Consider the following 25,466-nt stretch of genomic DNA (forward strand, 5'->3'; position numbering starts at 1 on the left):
CCTACCAGTTAATCGCCACTTTTGCCCTTTAGTTAAATGATAGCTTTGATTTAGAAGTCAAACAACAAAAATTCAGCATTATATTTTGCGCTTTTGCAGCTGAGGACGATGGTTCGGTAAATCCATCGAAATAGTCCAGTCCTGTGAAAATATAACGCTGATTTTTTCTGTTTGACTTCTAAATTAATATTTGTTCGGCGTGTTGTTGTATCTTAATGATAGCTTTGAGTCGTACTAAATACTGATCATTCTCAGAAACCACATTAACTTTAAGCAGCAGTAAACATTTCGATTACAATGTGCTCTTTTTAAATGTACAACCCATTGATAGTCACCTCATTCATATAATTCATGAGCTAATCTATGCGCAGAAGGTCCAGTTTTGCATTCAGTTGCAAATAATAAGCACTGATAATTACGCCATTGGACATTAGTTGAAAACTTTAATAAATGAGCATATTTTTTCAGATCGTCCTTTAATTTTACGAGCAGTGTGTGTGTGTGTGTGTATTAAAGACTAAGAAGTAATAATATTGTTCTCTTTAACTTTCGATTTTATACGAAACCTAAAAATTTGTACACGCAGAATATGGTAAAGCCAGGTTTTGTCATCAGTTACGCTGCTTTTCAATTTAGTTCTTGAAACTAGCTTTCTTATTTTTACCTTTCGTATCAATTGCATTAAAATTGGGAAAACTGTATAATCTTAGTCGATTAAAAATGTAACTGAAATATAGTTAATATATTTTACATGAATTTAAAAAGTAGATGTTGTTAGGCGCATACCTCAAAAATTGTGTTCATATATATTATTTGGGCAATTCGCTTTTTGTTTTTTGGTACTGATGTCAAATTACTGCAGAAAATTGAATGTACTTCAGCTGCAGGAAATTAAATATTAAATAATAAACATATTTCAATATTTAATTTCCTATAGTTATTTTGATCATTACCCTTTCTTAATATGAAAGATATATTACAATGTTTTTTTAATTGCAAAAAGTAATTAGGGTTATCTATGTTTTATTTGCCAAATAAAATGAAAACAAAATTGTCAGTTGCAATACAATTTATTCAGAATTTTTAAAACTCTTTTTCTTTAAAATAAATTCACAGACTGTAAATACTTAATGAATCATGAATATTGGTTATGAACAGAATACACATTTTCATTGATTCTTTCATGACTTGCTTAAAAAAAGACATTTGAAATACCTTAAATTTGTTCTGGCATTTCTTTACAGAAGCATTCAAAATTAATCTGTTACATTCTTTATGATAATACAATGAAATATAACCTATATATATTAATCTGAATTTTACACCAGTGTGTTTTGAGCATGGAAGAAATTCTTTCAGTTGCATGTTGGATGTCATTTAAATATACTTTTTTTGAGGGGAAGAGGTAGTTATTTGTGAATTTATGCAAGTTGATGTCTACTGAATGAATAATTAATGTATGTAATTTGTTTTCTGGATTTTGCAAATTACAGAAGATAATTTTCCGCATATCACCGCTTACTAAAACACTACATGATGTTAATCAGATTTGAGTTACACCACTTCAGATTATTTAGCACAGATAGATTAGATTAAACCAATCACAATTTAGTGACAGTGTATTCTGCCAATTACACAAAGAAAGACAATTTTCCGCATATTAACGCTTACTAAAACACCGCACGGTGTTATTCAGATTTCAGTTACACCACTTAGGATTATTTAGCACAGATAGATTAAACCAATCAATTAATGACATTGTATTTTCATGCAAAATTTAAGTCTCTATGGTGTATGTATATACATAAGCGAAGCGTCGAGTTAGGGAAACGATTAAAACTGATAGCAGATTGAATAAGAAAATTATAGAATTTGTACATTTGTTAACAATATGTAGAAGCTTTCGTCTTTTGATATAATAATCTAGACCCTTTTAACTGCTTTCATACATAACACTGAGGGAATGAATTCGATATTAAACATAATTATTGAGACAATGCCATCCACATTACATAATGCAATGTTGTTATTGACTTAAAGTAAACCTCTTTAAAATTAGTAGAATAATTAGAAGCTTTAATTTTATATAAAAACTCTCAAGCTTTATAGTCCTTGCTTAGAAAAATTATCAAATTAAACCTTGAAATATTAAGATCCGAATCAAATTTATTTGAAAAATTCTGGATAGCAGGAAAAATTTCCAAATTTCCATAAATTATCACTCGCTACAGAAACCCAGAAATAATAGGAATAAATTATTGTGCGAGTAAATACACGTGTCTTGCTAAAAAAAGAAAAGATTAATAAAAAGGATACTCAGACAAAGGTTCCGAGGTTTGTAAGCTGTTAGCATTAAATACAAGGAAGATGATAGGTTACATATATGTGCATACAAATGGATTACGGTTTGATAAACATATGAATGCAGGTGCTGGGGATCTTGTCTTGGTTACTTACTTTATACGATCTAAACGCAGAGCTGGAGTTAGGCTTGATAAGGCCCCAAGCTATTTGAGATATACGTCTGTTATACGTCTCTTTATACGTCTGTTATACTATATTTATACTGTATTTGAAATTTTTTTTGGGGGGGGGGTGGCCTAAGCTATAGCTTGTGCAGCTTATACGTGAATCCTGCGCTGTCTAGACGAGAAACTCGATATTACTTTTTTTGACTGTGAGGTGGAAGTTCTTCACAATACTCTCAAACGTGTTGATTCGTTAGTAGAAATCTGTAAGGTAATAAATATTACTCTCAAATTTGCAAACAGCCCTTCAGTTCTGAGCCTTTTTAACAGAATCATGAGCCTCCAAGTCTTTTAATAAGAGTCCAGAATAAGAATAGATTAGCCAAAATATGGAGCCTTAAATTAGCAGAGTCCCCGAGTTGTTTGGCTTCACATGTTACATTTATGTTAACATTTCGCTGCCACCTTAGTTTCATTGTGACCTCGACATCTATTGAGCCATCTTCCAGCAAGATTTGAAGTTAACAAATAAGCACATCCTTTTGCAACGGGCTTGCTATACGTACACATAAAAGTATTACGCAAACAGATTTCTTTGCCATAATAGTGTGCCAAATTTTTACAATGTGCGAACCATGAATCTTTTCTTATTCACTATTCAGCCAGCTACTTTTTGTAAAGTGTTATGGTTTTTTTTTTTTAAATACTAGCTGTCATTTCGAAGTAGAAACAGCCATAAATATTACACGAAGAAGTATCTGAGAAATGCGCTTGATAAACTTCGGTTAAAAATAATGGCAGTCAAACAAGATCACACGATTGTATTATCACTCATTTGCACTGTATTGGATTTAACCGAACTTTTCTGCTCAATTTGTGATCTAAAGCTGGACAAGGAAACTGCTGTTTCATTCCGAAGAATGAAATTTCTTGGTTTTGGGGGTCAAGAAATATATAGACAAATTCCTTCTTTTGTGCTCTTGTTTGTTTGTTATTTTCAAGATCCCAGTGTTATCAGCTACATGTTTTTATTTGTTATATGCTGTCGGTGATAGGAATAAAAAGTGTACTGAGGAGTAGTTAATGAAAAAAATACCTTATTCTTTTCTTTCTGGATATTATATACAAAATTTTATTGCTTATTCATAATGTAGATGAGTTGTGCCAGGATACGTAACTGAGTGCTTAAACACAGTAAAACGAGAGTAATTTTTCAAAGAATAAAAACGCGGCTAAAAATCGTTAATTAAACTGAATTGCTGAAAGATATGTGAAAGGATTGAATATAACTTGTATTCTGGTTATAGTGTTATGCCATTTTAGTGATGATAGTATTTGGATTTTATTAATTACGGTGATTACTTATAAAAATATTCGAAATATCCGAATTATGTTCAGGAAAGTAGAATTAAAAATATAATTGATCAACGGATGTAATTTCTATTTCACTGAAAAAAAAAAAAAAAAGTTAATTAAATTCAGGAAGTTTTTTAAACGGGATATACAAGCATACTTCCAATTAAAAACAAATTTTTAAAGAAATTTTGCTGTCATGTCCTATTTACGAATCTAGAAGTTGTAAACAGCAAGGTTAAAGGTTTCAATAATACAAAAAATGGTTAATGGTATTATTGTGAGAGAGTTATTTATTAGATGGAGATTAAACGAGGGCATTACAAACATACTTTTGTAATCTTTTAATATTATAATTTCAGTTTATTTTAATTTATTAAGTTTGCCTACCTAGATTTAACAAAATATTGGAAAATGTTTGTATATAATTAAGATGCCTACAGCTTTGCGTTATACAGCATATATGTACAGTGTACAAAAGCGTAACTTCTACTTATCCTATTTGATAAGTAAAATACAATCACATGTCTAATATAAAATAATTCTAAGAAGAGGAGTACAACCAACATGAATGAACACACCTTATAATAAAAATACTATTCAACAGCAGCAAAACTGAAGAATACTGTCCGGTTCGTTTCGGCAACATTACTCATTACCAAATATGAAAAAAAATACCACCAAACTGCCAGACCATTAAAGATCTACTTTATTCTTTCAATTTCTCTCATAATTTTTTTTTTTGGCATGAAACAGGTGCATCTAAACATTTCACCTGCATTTTATAACAAATGATTGAATCATCAGTATGTGAATAGCACCAATCGGACAATATTCTACGGTTTTACCCAAACAGGTTGAATTCAAAAACATAACCCAAGTGGAACACTCAATCTATATGTACATTTTCAGGATTTTTAAACTACGATAAATCTACATTTGCAACAACTTTAAACTTCTGTACATTTTTAACTTCAATATAGTGTCCTTTAAGTACATATAGCAATTTTTAACAACACATTTAATTGAAAAATAATTGATATTGTTGCATGAAAATAATTGGCATTTGCACACACAGGTATATACAGTGACATAAGCTAAATAAAAATGCTAAATATTAGCTAACACTTGGCTTGAATAGCATAGCACATTCAAAAGAAAAAGAGGAATACGATTTGAAGGACCACTTGACAGCTGCTTCCATGGACCTCTCAGAGTTGACCATAAAGAGTTAGTTAAAAAGTTTGTGTATTTTAATTGTGATAAACGCAAAAATCAGAATTCGATGAAAATCAATGATTTCATATTCAAGAAAAGAGTCGAATTTGTTAGGAATGAACCATCTCATTTCCAAGTAGAACAAACATTTCGTTTGTGACCTACGCGAAAATTAAGAAAGTAGTATCTTGTAAAGTAAACGCAGGCATTCGAACTCTGCATCTTTCCTTATTTTGATCATTGTGTTACATATATTCACTTTTATTTCCGTTGTTATTTTTGACGTGAGAGGGAAATGACAGTAACTGGTCACATTCATGTCTTATATACAATCAGCTCTTTAAAGCTACACCCTTGTTACTACCGCATGGGTAATTAGAATAGAACTTTGTGTTTTTCGGTTTTCTTACTAATTTTTTTCCCGTCTATTCCCAAATCAATATTTTCAATGCTTTGAGTTCAGTAATACTCACGTCTTTTCTTTACTTGCTAATAATTCGTGAAAGATAAAGCGGTATTCTTAGCAGACGATTGATTCGTGAAGCTGATTCAAGAATTGCCATTTAGCAAAGAAACTTCTTTTTTACAGATTTATGTTTGTACACATAATAGAGACAAGCGTATGCGTAGTCCAACTTTATGAACCAGAAGTAGAATTGACTTCTAAAAGGCATTTTAAATTTGTCTAGTTACACACAAAAGTTTATAATACAACTTAAGAAAGAGTTCATTATTGTATTTTGGTTTGCAGTTATATATATTTATCAAAACCGTACTGATGAGGGAAGGGAAAAATTTAAATATGTAATACGCCTAATAGTTCATAAGCACCATAAATTATTGCAAGAGAATGATTTTCAGGTGTTTTTCAAATTTCACAGTTATGCATGTAAATCCAAATTTTGGCAATAATATTCTAAAACATTAGCCTTGGGAGCACATATAAATAGTAGATAAATATGTTTACAAGTTGAATAAAACATTATTAGGAAGAGGATTTCTTCAAAGCTAACAGGAATTCAGTAGAAGCAATGTGAAATATTATGAGATGGAACACTTCTGAACTTCCATTTTAAACTGTAGCATAATAGTAGAGCGTGTATAAGGTGTTTGTATTTATCTCGGCATAGAAGTTCTGATATAGGCGCAAATTTTTATTTTAGTGAATGTATGAAAATGAAAATATCCACATATGAGTAGGTTGAACACTTTTAATTTTTCACATTTGTGCATTTGCCCTGGAGACGTCACTCATTCAGCAGCAAATTGATTTAAATAGCATTTCATATATAGCACCTTTTGTTATAAATAATAACGACGGTTAATAACACCTAAATAAAATGATTGCTTTTTCATAATTTTGCAACCGCCGTTAAGGAGTATAATGCTTCAAAATGTACTGCAGTTATTTTACACTCGCATTCAAAAAGCACAAAATCATAATACAATTATAGCACACGATTTAAAAACTACACGCTATCACTTATTTCCTGACAGGTGATTTAATCGTGCCATATTAAAGATTTCAGGCTTCTCATAATCGTATTGTATCTAGTTATCACAAAGCAGGAAACTTTTCTACCAGTTTTCCTTTGGAAAAGGGAATATTTACAAAATGTAAGGCTTCGATAGGCTACTTAAGGTGGGACGTACGTAGCATGCCTGTATGCTTGGGTACTTTTGGGACGTGTACCTTTTGCTTCTCTACTAGATGCGAAAGGTGGTGGAGGTTTGTAAAGGGTGGAGGTGTCTTTGCGTTCTCTGAGAGAGGGGCCGTCTCGAGTCTTAGCCGCTGTTTGAGGAGCTGAATCTCGGACAGCAGCTGTGCCTCTCCTGAATGGGTTGATTAGATGGTCTGTCGAAAGGGGAGGTTTCTCATTTTTCATAATCGCTGGAGTTTTTCCTGGATCTGGCTTTTGCTCTTCCAGTTCTCCAGCAAACACAACAGGAACTCCGCTTCCGATGAAATCTTTATCTCCTAAGCTCATTTTGCCTTTCCTCTTTTTCCAGTACAAAAAGTAAGCTACTATAGCTGCAATAACTAACATGACTGCAATAACGATGGCAGGAACTATTGTAGTTATATAAATATCCTCATCTCGCGACGTCTTTATAGTTGGTTCTAAATCCTCTGGTAACTCTGGCTCTGTAGTCGTAGTTATCGTGACAAAAGTTGGTGCAATTCCTTTTAAGCACGCTCCCAGTGGTACAACGTCAGCACTTATAACTCTGAATTCGGGTTCCATGACTTCTGTAAGACTCGAAGAAAGTGTACCGTTGTCAGTGATGATGTATTTTACCAAGTTATCTATTTTTTCTTTGGGACAATGAAGTATTGGCAAAGTTTTGTTGCTCCATGCGTACACAGTTGAACCACCAGTTATGTTTGTGACAATTATGTACTGAGTATCAGGGTCTCCATACAGTCTTGCTATTTTCGATGCAACTAAAGTTTTTTTACTGGTGTCGCTTGCAAACTCCTCGAAATCATAGTCTAAACGAATACTGAATTCCACTGGAGGTCTTTCAGAAGAAGGCATTCGGAGTACATGAATAATGAAAGAATCTGGGACAGTTTGACCATCGCTATCCATGGCGGTGAGCAAGAAATCATGTCGGCCTACTTCTTCTTCAGAAGGCAGACCGTAAATTTCTTGATTGCGAGGATCAAATTGCAACCAATACGATTTAGAAGGACGCACGTTGTCCGACGTAAGAAGTGTTAACTGGAGGTGGCGAGTGCTGCCATCCTCAAAATCGTGGAATGTATTTTCGGGTATTCTATATTTTATAATATCTCCTACAGAAACATTTATTTCTCTTATCGGATTTCTAAGAATTGGCAGAGAATTGCGCGGAGGAGGAGGAGTCGTGATTACGCCGTGACAAACACCTTTGTATTTCACTCTGAAGTCTTGAACTTTGAATTCAGGTACCATAACCTTTTTCATTTCCTTTGTTGGATAATTATCAGGCGTTGAGAAAACATCGTAAAGTTGCAATATCTTTTCTACAGGGCAATGATCCGTGGGAAGAGTGTCATTTGCCCAGGTTATTTTAGTTGGATCCAGCGTTACATTCCAGACACTTAATTTTGAATTATCTGGATCTTTATATAACTTAGATAATCGATTTAATATTTCAATCTGCCAATCTATACCAACAGGATATTGAAATTTACTGTATCTTACGGTCATTGTAAAGGAATGCGTTAAACTTTTCTCTAGCGGATGTTGCCATACATGTAACTGCACTCTGTCGAATGTAGATGCTCCCTCACTGTCCATGGCTTCTAAAATATACTCATGTTTACCAATATTTTCACTCATTGGCAATGCATATATCACTTGATGCTCAGGGTCGAACTGAATCCATGATGTAGAAGGCAACGATGTACGTTCAGATGTCAAAAACATTAATTTCAAATCTCGAGTATTACCATCTTCCATATCAATGAAAGTGTCAATAGGTATAGTATAACTCCATGCTTTTCCTGCAACTAAGGAAAGCTTCTTTGTTCTGCTATTAACAGTTGGCTTGAAATTTGGTGCCTGCGGCATATGCTTCGTAGGCTCAATAGTCGACCGACTTCTTGTAGGTTTAATATCCACCGTTGCAAAATCTGTAGTTGTGACATACCACCGAGACAAAATATCCTCAGAAGCATAAGGTGGGCGTGGTCTTTTGATTGTAATAGTCCCGTCGATGTCATAAATTCTAGTGGGTATAATAGCAGATGTAGGTCTTTCTGGATACAGCACTGGTGTCGGCATTGCTGTTCCACTGAATTCATGCTTCTGTGTGGGGAGAGTGTGATAACGATAGGTAGGAGAAGCAAACAGTTCAGTGGTAGGTAAAATGTGTGTCCGTCTGAGTGGATCTTGGCCATGATGATGCCTATGTTTGTGATCGTATGTTGACGGGACGGCGAAATATGGAGAAGACATAGTAGGGATAATTCTTACTTCTGGCACCACTTCCCTAGTTTCATCTTCATCAATCCTTTCTGTAATGGTTGGCCATCGAGTTATATGCATTTTTGGGACAGGTGTGACGCGAAACGGAGTAACATTACGCTTTTCTCTCATTTGTGTTACTGAGTTAGCGCCAGACACTTGCCAGCCAACAATCATATAACCAATCAAGTCTGCGAGTTCACCGTTAGCAGCGGTTTTCTCTATATTTGTCAATACAGGTTCAAACGCTGACAAAATTTGACCTTCGCAACCTACGGGCATTTGTATTAACATTCCTTCGTAATTTCGTTGAAGAGCGTTCCCAGGACCAGCACGAATAGCATCTGGGTTGAAAGAGCTGTCTTCCCGATGAAGTGACAACAACTGAAACCTTGATTCGGGTACATTGAGTAAAGACGAAACTGAGTGTAGCATACGTAGTTTTTCAGACAGCTGCAAATCTGTAAGTGTGGCATCAACAGTAATAGTCACCATTGTTTCTGATTTACCAAATGGACAGTCATTCGTCGTTGCCGTCTCGTCTGCTATCTCCACAGAGAAAACATCTTTTGCTGTGGAGTTACCTATTTAAAGAAAAAAAAAATTATTAATTTTCAGAATTTTTTCTGAAAATTATAATTTATGATACATTTACCTTACGTTAAAATTTATTTTATAATTGAAAGTATAATTATTAAACAAAATGGAAGTATATTGGATGACTAGGTTAAACGAAATATAAACATGAATGTATATATTTATTACAGCTTCTAGAGATATTAGATTAATTGGGAAAGCCGGAGACATGAAAAATTAGCAATCGCCTTCGCCGGGAATCGAATCATGGACCTCTGCAATACCGGCCCAGCGTGCAGAAGCACTACACTAGGAAGGTGGGAGAAATACCTTATATACTCCCCCCTTTTAAAGGGCGACTGGGGTTTTTAGGGAACCCAGTCGCCAAATCCTGGGTGCGGGCGGAGAATCATCATCCAACACCCTTTTAGTTCGAGCGCCACTGTAGAGACCTAGATGAAAATTGAGTAATCGCCTTCGCCGGGAATCGAACCACTAACCTCTGGAATACCGGCCCAGCGTGCAGAACCACTACACGAAGGCACGTTAGGAAGGCGGGAGAAATACCTTATAAGCTTATCAATAAAATGAAGATAAATTTGCTTCTTGCACTTTTCTTATTCATGATCCGGAAACTTTTAGAGAGCCAAAACTACTTAAATTGCACATTATTACATGCTGTCGAAAGTTGGCGGTCAAAATTATACTTTGCCGTTTTATTTTATCTATTAATCCATTTAATCCATTAAATTTTATGCAAATACAGTTCAATTACAATTATCCGAACTCCGACTATCCAAATCGCTTTCAGAATTTTTCAGAATCAACAGAAACAACAGTTTCAGAAACAACAATTTCAGAATTTCAAAAAGAGAAGGAAAAAGGAAGAAATGCTCAAGACAAGGAAAGGGAAGAGACAGAAGAAGATGAGGATGACGTGTCACTTGAGCAATTAAGAAACGTTCTTTTGAAAATTCCTGGATGTTCAGAAATTAGTGCTGAGGATACAGCAGAATATATGGTGTGTGATTCGTCAGACCCTCGGTTTCAAATTCTAAATGATGATTAACTTATTGAAAGTGTGAGAGAAGAAAGTGTCGAAAAAGAAGATGACTTTAATGTCGAAGTTGAAGCAGAGACAACGGGACCTTCAGCTAATGAAGCATTTGTCGGTCTTGAAGCTGCATTAAAATCATGCATGTAAGAAGTAAGTTCATTCTTACCTCCATGATTGAAGTGGATGGAGCGTCAGCCCGAGTGTGACCACATGTAATATCTTGTTGCTAAGCGGCCGTGCGACTTGGCTGCCCGAAAACGGATGAAGACAGTCAAACAGCTTACTTTGACCAAGATGTTCAGCAAGCAATGACTTTCAGCACTTGTAAGTACTGTACAGTACGCTTTATAACATGTACGTAAAAGTGTTACCTTTTCATTTTACATAATTAAAACCTCATTTTCTTTAAAAAATATTTTTTTTTCCATTTTCAACATGCAGTACATACAGTAAGCGTACCGTACATGTTATAAAGCGAACTTATACAGTAATTAAAAAGTTTACATAGACCCTCTCTCCGGAAAAAATCCAAGTATCAGAATTTTTGATTATCCGAATGGGGTCCGGTCCCAGTTGATTCGGATAATTGGAGTTGTACTGCAATTTAGATAGCTTGTTAAATTTTCTTCTTTTGAAAATTTGGATAGTTAACTCAATTGAATATAATTACCACCAGTAATTTAGACAATAGATCCACTGTACATGACAGCATTGATGCAATTTAAACAATGGATGCTCCGTAGGAGAGGCAAATTTCAGTGATGTACCAATGATTGATCAAAGTGTTTATGATTCGTGACGAAAATGTGATACCACTCCAACTCATGATGTCTTCTTTAGGACTAATACGGTTCTCTGAAATGCATCCTTCCATATGCCGTTTCTCTAGTGGGAAACGAAGGTTTAGCCATCATGGATTCAGACACTGCACAGAGACTGGTCGAAAAAAGGATTTACATCCATTCAACATTCCAATGTCTTCGCTGTTTGCACTATTTAAAGATGCTAACATCTATAGTAGAGAGCCCAAAGAAGTCAGAACTCTTTTGATTAATGTTACGGCCAATTACCGCCACGCGTATCAGATGTATCTTCATGTTCTGATACAGTTCTAGGTGCTCCAGTTCCCTTCGCCAAACCTTATTCCCTCTATTATCTCCAGACAGCATAACAGACAGCCTCTCGGTCATATATGCCTTATATATGGTCATATATGCCTCCGCTATGATAGGAGACATCCTTCTCCTATTATAGCAGAGATTTAGGACACGCTGAAGGAGCGTTCGTCGACAATGAATATCCTCATATCTTGGATAAAGGCGCATGCCGGCATTCAAGGTAATGAGGAAGCCGACAGGCTAGCAAAAGAAGCAGCTCACAATATCGATGCACAATGCGTAATTACGAAACTCCCGTGGTCTCACCTTAAAAAAGTGACAAGGACAGCAGCTCAGCACCAGTGGCAATGGGAATGGGACTCTACCGAACAAAGCAGGAAGACCTATGAATATTACCATAAAGTTTCGCTCGATCGTCTCCCCACAAAGTCATCCCCACAAATAACGAGATTTGTGACGGGGCACGGGCCTTTCCCCTCCTATTACTATGAGAGAGGAATTGCAAATACCGAAAGTTGTGTCTGTGGAGGCATTGGTAAACCAGACCATTACTTGACCCAATGCCCTCTAACCGCACAGTGGCATGTGCAGCTTCCGGAACAGGAACAGGCAACTTCTCATAAGCGTTATCTGATCAAACAGCCAGCATTTCGCATCAAAATATGCAAGATAATGCAGAAACTGGAGGAATTGGGAACAGACTTGTGCAGTGTGGAATAGTTCCCTGTCAATCTCTCTTCTACCTTTTTTTTATTGTATATATTATGAAACATGTATGTATTAGGGCTCACTGTATATATTATGAAACATGTATGTACTATGGTGAACGAAAATTATTATGAACTATATATGTATGATGTAACAGGCTCAATATATTATGAACTATGTAACAAGTATGAACTATGTAAGCATGTATATGTATGAACTATGTAAGCAAGTATAATGAAAGATCTATGTATTATGAACTACTTGTATATAATCATGTACTATGAACTATGTAACTATGTAAGCATATATTATGAACTACAGTGGATGGACAAAAATATGGAAACACCTTGTGAAATGCATGTTTGAAAAGAAAGATTGATTTTAATGAAGTATGTAGGTGGCGCTGGCGTTTTTGACTACTGACGCCACCTATACAACTTCGTGAATGTGCTAAACAGTTCAGTTGTTGTCGGAGTACTGTTATGTGAGGCTGTCATTGCATTATGTCAGAGTTAACAGACTTCGAACGTGGGCAAATTGTTGGAGCCCGTATGGTAGGTGCTTCCGTAAGCAAGGCAGCCGAGGTGTTTAGTGTTTCAAGAGGTACTGTATCGAAGATTTATTCCGCATATTTGAAAAGCGGAAAAACATCATCTGCTAAATCACAGCGCGGACGAAAGTGTGTCCTGAGGGATCGTGACAGACGATCATTAAGGGCAATTGTGACGAAAAATAAGAAGACCACAGCTGCAAAAGTTACTGCTGAAATGAATGTTGTGTTACCGAACCCTGTGAGTACCAAAACAATTAGAAGGGAGCTTCATAAACAGAGAATTGCTGGCCGTGCTGCAATTGAGAAGCCAGTCATCAGTGATGCCAATGCCCGTAACAGGAAAAGGTGGTGTTTAAGTCATAAAGCCTGGACTATAGAGCAGTGGAAGCGAGTAATATGGTCTGACGAGTCTTCTTTCACATTGTTTCCCACTTCTGGCCGAGTTTACGTCTGGAGAACGCCATCTCAAGCCTATAATACAGACTACTTGTTGCCAAGTGAAGAGCGGCGGGGGTTCTGTTATGGTTTGGGCAGCCATATCGTGGTTCTCTGCTAGCCCCATGATAACTGTGTCAGGGCACATGACTACCATGTGAACATTTTGGCCGATCAAGTTCATACCATGGTACAAACTTTGTTCCCCGATGGTGATGGTGTCTTCCAAGACGACAAAGCCCCTGTTCACACAGCTCACATTGTCCAGGACTGGTTTTCTGAGCACGAGGATGAGTTGTCCCATCTCCCCTGGCCACCACAGTCACCAGACCTGAATATTATCGAACCTTTGTGGTCTACATTGGAACGGAAAGTGCGTTCTCGTTATCCACCGCCGACATCGTTATCTGAACTTGCCACAGTTTTGCAGGAAGAATGGTATAATATTCCCTTGGCAAACATACAGGAACTGTATTTATCCATTCCGAGAAGACTGCGAGCTGTTTTGGATGCCAACGGGTTTCCTACACCATATTAAGCAAAGAAACATGTTTTTTTAAAGGTGTTTCCATATTTTTGTCCAACCCCTGTATGTAACTATAAGCATATGTTATGAACTATGTAAGCATGTATACAGGACCAATGTATGCCCTTATAGGCCCCATGAGGTGTTGCCCCAGATAGTTGCGGAACTTGGACTAGACCCGAATAGTCTTAGTAAGCCGCACGGGTGTCCAGATTCTGCTCTCAACTCAACTCAACTCAATTCCAGACAGCATAATCGTATTGGCAAAACCCGATACGAGAAACTATTCTCAAGAAATCTGATGACCCCTCAAGTCCACCAGCTGTTCATAATATCTCGTTTTACGCCAAGACATATGTCTGTACACTTGCAGAAGAATATCGATCAAATGCACCGTTACGCTGTTCAAGATTCTCTTTTTAAGGCCTTCTTTTATATCCAACGCGTCCAATTTCAGTCGACATTTCAACCGACCTGTTGAATTTGTAATTATTTACATTTCGTAAATAACAGGTTTGCTGCATCTCTTGTCTATGTGATAAATCGTTCTAGGTTTGCCGTTTCAGAGAACAGCAATATATGTAGCATACAGATAAAACAAATACATCTTATATCTATTTTCGAAACATCTACTTTCATCAACTACTTTCTTTTACATCTACTTCTCTCTGTTGATATTTTTTCTCCTGATGCAATATGAGATTACTTCATTGGACTAAAATGATATTTTTTCCTATCATTTGCTCAGTAACAATGGTCTTATTATTAGTTTTTAGTAGCCTTCTCTTTAGTACACAAATCATTTCAGGCAATAATTTTTAAACTAAAACAAAATAAAAGAGAAAGAATATTATGAACGAAAAAAGCTAAAGCAAATGGCAAAAAGCACGCCCTAAATTAGTTAATAATTATTAAAGCACTCCCTGAATTAGTTTAAAATTATTAAGAGCTTTTTCTCGTTTACTAACAGAGAAGGTGGAATGTAAAATATAGAACTCGCTTATACAAGAGGAAAAATTTTTATAGCAATTGCTAGAGTGATAATATTTTTTGACTAAACTGCTTTCAATCCCATGTAAGTTTTTTCAACCATGATTTACATTTTACACTGTAGAGACATTAGGATATTTCAAAGCAGGAGACATGAAAAATGAGCAGTGCCTTCAGGACTCAAACTTTGCCAGGACTCAAACCTTGGACCTCTCAAATATGCTGGCCATTACACCATGAAAACATGCTAAGAAGGATGGAGAAATACCTTATAACATATTGTGGCAATCTGAAAATGAGGTTGATGTTCGATAAGAGAACAGAATAATTGCATTAAATTATACCTTATCACGCAGCTCTGCATGATTATGAAGTATGCGAAACAATTAAGGCAGTTGAAGAAACCCTTTTTTAAATCTTCGTGGTAATTTTCTGCATGATTTATTACATAATCAAAACAGTAAGCTGTCATACTAGACATACACAAGTTGTAGATTATCTAAGTGAAAAGAAACTGTAACATTTGGACACGAATTCTTTATGCAGCACATCTTTTGATGTCATAGAAAGAGATAATGAGTGTTAACTCCGAAAGAAGAATTTTTAAGAATTTTTAATTTTATTCCGAATAAGTTGTCAGAGAATATCATACCGATTTCCATTTGGAATTTTACATATTTGTTTTGGAATTAACAGAATTTACGTCTTTTCGTCTGCAACGACGTTCAGAAAATTTTGGTGTGTTCAGTGGTATGAGTTTTGACATTCAACGAGGTAACGTGGCGCATGTCTAATTAATTCATTTCACGCTTTAAAATAGCCAGTAGGGCAGTAGGTGATATGATATTAATCAAAAGTTGTTCAAAAGGAAACTCTCTACCATTTATAACTCCTAACAAATGTCCAGTGGAACTATGAATCGTCTTACATAATGTCTCGTTTCCTAATTTCGTCTCATATACAGGTCACGACGTACTATTCAATTTTTTGTATGCAGTGTTATTGTGAACTAACTATATTTCATTAAAAAAATATTGCTTGAATTGGTAAGTACTAAACGAGAGTTCCTACGCCATTGTTTACTAAAGGAAAAATTAACAAAACATAAAACCTGAGTATGATTTTTAAATTTAATTAAACGCTTTAATGTTAATCCGAGGATATAGTAAAATCCCTGGGAACAGGATATGAAAACAAATGTGTAGGGTTTTATGTTTATTAACCCGTTATTGTTAGCCCATAATTGCTTTTCATTTCGTTTCGGCATTTTGCGTCAATTACGAGTTTCTAATTAAGAAACACAACGATTTCAAAGCGAGCAATGGCAACACTAGTGCTCGAGTTTTTGTGCTAAACTTTAAAGTTATTCGAACTTAAAAAAGGACGGGGCAGTTTAGAATCTGCCCAATACTTTTTCTTGCCACCATTGTTTCCGAAGCTTTATTTGAGGATTTTAATTCCCGCAGATACATTTTATATATTAGATGATTTAACTTTTTATCACTTAAAAGTTTCTGATTATCAATCTGCAGAATAATTTGTAAACCACACATTTCATGTATCTTCCAACCATCAGTAACTTCCATCTGACTAGATCGAATTTTTATTGGAACAGTAAAGTAATCCTTAATATTCCGAAACAAACATTAAACCGTTATATACGCATATATATAAAAACACGTACATTTTTAATGGTAACGTTGTGGAGGGAAAAAAAAATTCTATTTCCAGCGCGCGAGACTGTGCATTGGAAATTCTAAAGCTATGCTCTTTTAAATATTTTGCGATATTGCTGTTAGACTGAATTTTATAGTTTAAGTACATGATATTTATTAAATAAATAAAGGTAACACGCAACACGTTAAAAAAAAGGCCGCTGTGAGCGTAATACGAAATCTAAAAGCTTTCAGAATTTTAAAAAAAAATTTTATTATTTTTATTTTTATTTTTATTTTTTTTTACTGTCACTTCTACTTTCATTGGAAGTCACCAGGTCGCAAATTAGTTAACGAATATAGGAACAGTTTCTTGAAGTTAAGAGAAAACGCTTGTCAATGACCGCTGACCGTCTCCAAACTATTTTCGCTCAGCTTCTGGATATACTATAGCTTGAAGCTAATAGATATATATATTTAGCACCCAGATTGTAGATCTGAATCAGCTTTAGCATTTTGTTAGTTAATAGATATATATTAGAATCAGCTTTAGCATTTTGTTAGTTAATAGATATATATTAGAATCAGCTTTAGCATTTTGTTAGTTAATAGATATATATTAGAATGAGGTTTAGCATTTTGTTAGTTAATAGATATATATTAAAATCAGCTTTAGAATTTTGTTAGTTAATAGATATATATTAGAATCAGCTTTAGCATTTTGTTAGTTAATAGATATACATTAGAATCAGCTTTAGCATTTTGTTAGTTAATAGATATATGTTAAAGTCAGCTTTAGCATTTTGTTAGTTAATATTTAGCGCCCAGCTTCTAGATCTGAATCAGCTTTAGCATTTTGTTAGCCGTAATTGATCCAACATGTAAGCGGGGACCTTGCCTTGCGACTTGCAGAGTTAAACTAGTCAAGTTTTACCTTGACTTTTATGTTTTGTTAATCTTTCTAGAAGCGATGACTTGTCTGCTAATTACACGAGTCATGTAAACTTGTAAGGTAGTTTTCCCTTTCTTACCGCGTTACTTCGTCGTGTGATTGGAAAGCACATCCGGAGTTCGAAACTAGGCGAGGGTATTGGAGATTTCTTCAGTTTTATGGCTTTGAAAAATTATAAAAATATTCCTATAACCCCAACTTTCACGAATGACTGTTGCAACTTTTAAGTTACTTCACTTTCCAGCACGTGCGCTTGACAATTTTACATGAGTACGCGCGCGTCGTATTTTTAACGACATCTGTTATTTTACCGTTTTTGGCACGAAAAACGACAGAAATGAGTGGATATTGATAATAAATTTGTTAAGAAATAAAATATTTATCTTATTATTGCAAAATACAAATGATATCACATTCAAATATAAGTAAATTATTTTTAAGTTTTCACGTCAGTGAGACGGAAATGCAATGACGTATTTCATTATAGAACGTTTTAAATTTATTATTTAATAATTATATTTTAAAATCGAAGCTAATTTTAATATTCATATAACAGTATATGATAGTATAGACAAATGAAAGGCAAGTATAGACAAATAAAAAAGGAAAACACCTTGGTACGAAAAAAAGTAAGTTTAGCATTACTTACTTCTGCAAGGAAATTTACTTCTTACTGGTTACGAAAACGCACTTTAAACTAACTTTAATATTTTTATTTATTTATAAAAAATAGAAATAAAAGAAAATAATGAATGGAAATCGCTATTGTTCTCCCATCCAAAGGTTTCCTTGTCTTCCTTTTCTTCATCAGATAATTCTTGAAGAATGCGAGCAAAATCAGCTGGTTGCACATATTTTTTTGCCATGAAAACCGATATAAAATTTACAGAGCCAAATGTATTAATTAAAATAATACACGGCAATTAATAACACGAAATTTCAAAATATTTGATGAAAAAAAAATATTTTCCGAATGTTCACCCACGAACACACGCGTGTCGTAACTTTTACGAAAAAGCTGCCACGTAGCACAAATGCCCAGTTAAAAAAAAAAAAAAGTCAAATGACTTCCTGTTGGCACATTCTATGATGTGGGGAAGGGTAGAAAGGAGGAATAGAAATGACATTCAGATGTCTCAGCTTCGAGATGCAAAAAATGTGCATGAAAAACTCAATTTGTCATAAATTTTGCGCATACGCGCGTGCTGGAAGGTTAAACCTTCTTAAAAATAGTAGCGAGCTAAGTACATTTAACTAAGCGAAGCCAGTATTCTTCGTCTTATTAAAGGTTAAAAAAAGTTACTTAAACCTTATTAAGGACTTTGTTATAATTCAGAAGAAGCGATAACTCGCTTATCTGTCTAATAAGTCTGAAGGACTCTGATTTAAATTCTACACAATAAGCAGCCTATAAGCTGTTAAGTTATAACAAGAAGGGTTTATTTTAAATTTCCTTCTGAGTTCGGCGTTATTTCGCAAGAAGTTTAAGACGGGGTTATAAATCGCCTGACTATCTACATGAAGACATGATTTAGAGTTGAAGTAAGGTTCTGTACAAATGTACGGTGCTAATAAATACATACATACTAGTAGTTATAGCAAAGTAAGAAGAGACAATTTTTACCGATAGCTTTGATGCATATATAGAGCTGCCCCACATCCGCTGATCCTGGAACGCCTTCGAAAACTGCCTGTTTGGGATCAAATTGTAACCAGGATGGAAGATGGCTTTCACCGGCTTCTGTCACCTGCAGGTGAAAAGAAACATAATTATTACTATTATTTCCTGCGCTTTATTTATTTAATAGTGAGCATTATCAAATGCAGGAGAAGCAGTATGAACATAAACATTATCAAACGTATAATTTGCTTATTTTTTGAGTAAGTTTTAAGAATAAAAAGGCGGATTTTTAACTCTTATATGAAGAGATGATTTTATTGTAAAGTTCAACACAACATTGTAGAGACATTATTATAATTTGGCAGCAGGAGAATGAAAAATGTGCAACCCCTCACCGGGACTCGAACCTCGGATCTCTCTATACGTGCTGAGGTTCCCCCCACCGGGGGTCGACGTAGAGAACTCTGCGAAGCTACTGGCTAGGATCTGTACCTAGGCAGTCTCGGCCACGGGGGTATAAAATTTATGAACTTGGTGGTTCTGAAGGCTCTGGGAAAGGTCACTTATTGGCCGGCCTCGGAGTCTGGCACGTCCTAGCGCGGCGTGGTTCTAGTAACCCGGGGTCTCCCCCGGGGTCACTGGGTAATGTCCCGCTGCGACGGGCTCGCCCAAGCGACTGGTAGGAGCATTAGACGACCGGTGCTGCCTGGTGTCTTATCCAGGAGGTGCGCTGCTCTCTTGGAGGGTAATAGTGGAGGTTGAACTTCCACGATGTGCCCAAAGGAGAAGTGGACCTGCAGTGAGATTTAGTTCTCGGAGCAGGGAAGCCCAAAGTTATCTTATCTTATGCGTGCTGAGGTTGCTGGCCATTACACCAAGAAGGCATACTAAGACGACGGGAGAAATACTTTATAACATTAGGATCCAAATGCTGACACTAAATACACAGACGATTTGGGTGCGCAGGATCACGCGTTGAGAAGTTATATCGTGATGATAGAAGTTATATCGTAGATTAAGAAGTATAGTATTGAGAAGTTATATCGTAGATGATGTGACTTCTCAAGAAGTGTCTCTACTTGAAAAAACAAAACAGTTCGTCGCTCATATTATATCGAGAGCGTTCAGTTTCTTAGACAATACAGTTGATCACCTGCCAATGGCTACACAAATCTCCTGGTATCCTTTATGTTTTTACAAACATGCTAGTTAAGATTGTGGTAGCGAGCTAAGTACATTTAACTAAGCGAAGCCAGTATTTTGCTTAGCTGCCATGGCTGACAGCAACAGCTATGACACGTCTCAGCACTGAAACAGAGAGGTTTACCTGCCAATGGTTCTACGAATCCTCTGGTATTCTCTATGTTTTTACTAACATGCTAGCTAAGATTGTGACAGCAAACTAAGTGCACCTAACTAAGCGAACTCAGTATTGTGCTTAGCTGCCGTGGCTGACAATAACAGCTACGACACGCCTCAGCACTGAAAGAGAGAGGTTTTTGTATATGTGTTCGGGGTGAGTCTATGCTCTTTCGATGGTTGCCAAAGTTCAATCCGGTATGGTCGCAGCTAGTGTATACAGGCCACATAATTCTCATATATATCGCTTGCCAATCATCGAGTAGAGGAATTTTGTGAGTTACATATCGAGAGAACGCAGAAGCCAAGACATCAGTGCGACCTAGTTGCCATGAAAAAATGTTGCACGGTGCGTACCAAGCGCCGTCGCATGTTGTCTTGAAGAAACGTAGCCGCAGGCAACTTTTGGGGTTAAGGGAAGGCCTCTTTCTCCCGCCTTCCTAGCGTGCCTTCGTGGTGTAGTGGTTCTGCACGCTGGGCCATTCCAGAGGTCCATGGTTCGATTCCCGGCGAAGGCGTTTGCTCATTTTTCATCTTGTCTGCTTCCAAATATATCCTAATGTCTCTACAAAGCAACAAGCTTAAAAACTTGAGAGATGTAGCCGTGGCTATTGAATTTGTTGTCGATGTGTCATCCTTGCGCAGCAGCCATGCTAATATTCTCTGCATCGTTTCAATTTTTGCATATGTACTGCCAAAACAATATTGTTGCCGATGTGTATTAGATGAGTGCGAAAGAATAATTTAGTTGCATCCCCCAAATTAGGTAACGACCAGCGTGGTAATGCATAATGCAAAATTATAGCGTATAGGCAAACTCGGGAGTCATCTGAAAAGGAATTCAGCTATGGTTGCATGCAGAACTGAAATTCATCTGAAAAGATAACATTGTGCCATTGGTTAATATATGCCCGAAATTCAACACACCACTGCAGCCGCATACTAGTGTAGCGTATAGTTAACTGTAACCATAGCAATTGATGCTTTTCAACGATTTCCATCCCAGCAGACAACATCGAATGGTACATGCTGGCACAAGTTGTTGTGCAACAGATCTTGATTCTTGTTGTTCTAGGGTTCTCGATGTTGCTGTGTGATATGCCACTTCCATGCTCATAACGTACCTACCCTCTCGCTAGATGCGTAACGAGGTTGCTGCAGTCTTTCCCATCTGTAAGTACATATCTTCTGCAGCCATCGATTCCATATTCGCATCGCTGTAATTTGATTTCGCCCAATATGAGCATTGATTATCCGGAAGATAATCCTCAGTTCCCTTAAGCCGCCTTTAACTCAAACTTGCTCGAATGACAGCCGTTTTTCCGACGAGAAATTTGAGATCTATTGGATATCTTTTATGATGTTACATTTTGGATGACTGGAGGCTAGAAGGTCGCCTTGAATAAGCGGCCGAGCGGTAAAATCTTCGAACACTGGTAGTTCGGTCCAGGTTTCAAATCCATGCAAAAGGGTTGATTGCATGGGCGTTTTCGTGGATTTCCTAATGTGTAACGCGTATACGAGCCAATTTCCCTTAGAAAGTCTTTCGCGAAGGTATCCCTTCCCTTAGGCAGATAGCCCTCGCGAGCTTTACCATAATTAAATGAATAAACCATTTTGATTCGGTTGCAAAGAAAAAGGCTTGCGTTTTTTCAACCATAAAAGTAATCAAACTTTCCCCACATGCTTCCATCTTAGTTAGCCCATGTAGCTTGCAAAACAGAATTTCCTGGGTTTAACGAAGCATTATTTTTGGCAGTGGCTGTCCGTATCCTTTAAGCAACTAATATTTTAAATATTAATAGATTAAAATTTTATTAAATAGTGACAGAAAATGTCACTTTACTTAGCATATTTTGGATGTAAGGAAGAACGTTTCCCAGTCAGGAATTCAATTCTTAGCGAGATGCTCGATGTGAACCTGCCATGCGCATTCAACTACCTGTCTCTTATTAAAGCGTATACGTAATTAACAATTTTCGTGAAACTGTATTTGTACTGAAAGATGTATTTGTACGTACGTCTCTTCATGTCTGGGTCACTGCTAAGGAAGCTCACTAGGCTGGTTGCGGTACTGAGGCTTGTAATCGCTATGATCTGGAGCTGCCGTGAGTGATAAATTGTTCAGCTGGAATTATTTATTGTTCAAAGGTGGTGATATACGAATTGCCGATCTTTGCAATCAATCGTAAATACATACTCTAGGGACTGAACTATGCTCAGATCGAGTCTTTAGAGTATACACTGAGCATAGATCTGAACTATACTCAGTGTGTGGCTAAATAGGGAATGAATTTTTTACGTTGAGTGGCATCATCTGAAAAGGCATTCTTCATAGCTTGGACAAAGTTACCTTTGTCCAAGCTAACTTTGTCAACTTTAAAGCTAACTTTGTCAACTTTCTGGACAAAGTTAGCTTTCCTTCTTCTCATCATTGGAGATGTTACCCTGAATGCACGGCACGAAACAGACTTATATTATACTCCAAAGCAGGAATGTTTAAACGCAAATATCCTTGTGTAATCTGCGACCAGAATCTGATTTAATAGCGTAGTAACCAGCGTTTGCTACGCACCATATTGCACCGTTTGCTAAGCACCATAGTCAACAAAAGTACTTTGGATGAAATATGTTCACTTGAAATTTTCTTGACACTATATAATTGTTATAAACTTAAGATGAACCAGTACCTTTTTAAATGACGAATTGCAGAAGAACCTCGATGAATCTCTCTAAATATGACAGAACTAAAATAATGTGCTTTTGCTACAATCAGCAACAGCCAATTAGCTCCTACTGGCTTTCCGAATTAGTTTTTAAGGCATCTTAGGAAAATCCAAGCTTATATATAATATATGTGTTTAATAATGACATCAACCTCGAAGAGTTCTGAAAAGTGTATTAATTCTTTTTTATCGTTGTTTACAGAATCTAATCCAATGCTATGGTTTTTCCGAATTTAGTAACAGATTTAGCCAGAGACTGGCCATGCAAACATAACACAGTTATCTTACTTCGTATCGCTGCACAGATCCTTCGAAAGCGTCCGCCGGCAGCTTATACCTGAAGATGCGTCCTACGTGAGCCTGAGTATCTGGCACTCCTTGGTCCCTTCGAACCCCTCCTGAGGCGAGAGCGAGCGACGCCACGACCCATATGTGAAGCAGGGGCATCTGCCCCGTGACCCTCTTTGTCATCTTCCTTCTGCACACCGCCGCATCGGACTCTGAAATATAAATAAATTATTAAAAAATATCAGCCGCAAACCGTAAAGAACTTCCGAGTTTTAAAATTGCTTTTATTGAATGACAAGGCATTAATACGAGATACTGCTGTCAATTGTTACATGTCAGATGCCGGTACAATTAAGAATTTTTTCTGCTCTTTAAGATACCCGCTACATTAAATGCATTGTTTAAATCAGTTTTTCCAAATTGTGTACCGCAGAAACACTGTTCCACAAACAGAAGTACGTCAGTGCCACTTTAGTACTTAAACAGTTACTAGTTTTCTTTGGAATTTTTTTTAATATTCTTTTTGAAATTGTTACGTAAATATATTAATTTTTATCGATATTAACTAATACGAGTAACTTTTTATATTTTTAAATTTACTATTATTTAAAAAAAAAATACTGCAGTATCCTTGCAACGATGGAGATATACCAACAAAAGCCAAATTTCGCTTTTTAATTTTGCAGTAACTTTTCTACTTGTAAAAAGCTTTTAAATTTTATCTGAAGTTTGACTCCCTTCTTTGCTAGCTAGGATTAAAAGTAAAAATTTTCGTCCTTTTTTTTGGGGGGGGGGGGTCAGTTTCCTAGCGCTAATTGTTAATTTTGCCATGAATTATCATTAACACATTAATTTACAAGTAAATTAGCCACTATATGTAGTAAGCCTGTCTGCTTTACTGGAATTTGTTGTTATGTATCTAATGAAAACATTGAAAATGATTTATTCTTTCGCAAACGTCTCCAACAAAGAGCACCTGGAGAAGATATATTTAACAGCATTAATAATTTTATTTATAAAAGCAAACTTGATTAGAAAAAGTGTACGAACATTTGTACAGATTGTCCACAAGCAATTGTGGGCAAGAAGGTGAAGGGTTTATGATGCGCAAAATTCAACAAAAATTCACCGTGATTCGCATACAGATTATCGAAAAGGAAAAAAAAGTATACGCATTTAAGAAGTATTTTAAATACAATTGTAAAAATGATCAGCCATGTACAGTCTCGACCACTTCACTTCTCGACCACTGCTCCACTTTTGGATTAGTTTGTCAGAAGAATATATTCTGATACTAAAAAACTCTAGTGAGAGTAAGAAATTTAAGACAATTATGATTTTCTGTCAGGAGTTAAATTTTTCTGTAAATAATTCTCTCAGATCATCTCTATTGGAAGTGAGTAATTGACTTTCAGCGACTGTTAGATTTTTTTTTTTTTTTTTTTTTTTTACTGCATTAGATTTTTACTGCATAATGGTAATTGTTTAACTTATTGTCCTGATGCTTATTATTGTTCAGTTTTGTTGTTTCCATTACTTATGTTACTGATTTAAAATTAGAAATGGTTTTACGTAGAACAGACGTTATCTGACATTGAATGCATCTATGCTCTTATAAATTGTAACGGTTACTTGTAGCCTATTACTTTCTATATTGTACAAATAGTCGGTTTTATTTGTGACGCACATAGTATTTGTTGTATGGTACTGAAATCGTTCTTAATCATGTATACATCATGAATATTTTGTTTGCATTTGCCTTAGCGATGCCAGTAAACCTAATCTAGAATAATTATTTTGTATACCTTTTTGCACTTTTCTGAATTGAATAGTTGACCTGTTTTTGTGAATTTGATTGCTTTTACTCGAGTTCTCTCTTGTAAAATTTGCATTTAAGGCAGTATTTT

General features: G+C 36.0%; 1 protein-coding gene and 1 non-coding gene across 3 annotated transcripts in view; both read right to left on the reverse strand.

Moving 5' to 3' along the window:
- Positions 1–1,051: 1,051 nt before the first annotated feature.
- LOC118196195 (dystroglycan 1-like) overlaps positions 1,052–25,466 on the reverse strand; it is a 139,747-nt gene continuing 115,332 nt past the window's right edge. For both annotated transcript variants that reach the window (XM_085812280.1, XM_085812281.1), the window contains exons 2-4: positions 23,560–23,771; positions 19,190–19,313; positions 1,052–9,579 (exon numbers count right to left, since the gene is read on the reverse strand). In XM_085812280.1, the coding sequence (XP_085668406.1) occupies positions 6,677–9,579; positions 19,190–19,313; positions 23,560–23,742 (3,210 nt within the window). In that variant the 5' untranslated portion in view covers positions 23,743–23,771 and the 3' untranslated portion in view covers positions 1,052–6,676. The remainder of the gene's footprint in view (positions 9,580–19,189; positions 19,314–23,559; positions 23,772–25,466) is intronic.
- Positions 21,146–21,251, reverse strand: LOC118196199 (U6 spliceosomal RNA). The gene has a single exon (XR_004759390.2). It is a non-coding gene; the product is annotated as a U6 spliceosomal RNA (small nuclear RNA).

Source organism: Stegodyphus dumicola, chromosome 1 (assembly GCF_044657685.1).
Source record: "Stegodyphus dumicola isolate Sdum_Otavi_A_Nest chromosome 1, ASM4465768v1".
NCBI classification, from domain to species: Eukaryota; Metazoa; Arthropoda; class Arachnida; order Araneae; family Eresidae; genus Stegodyphus; species Stegodyphus dumicola.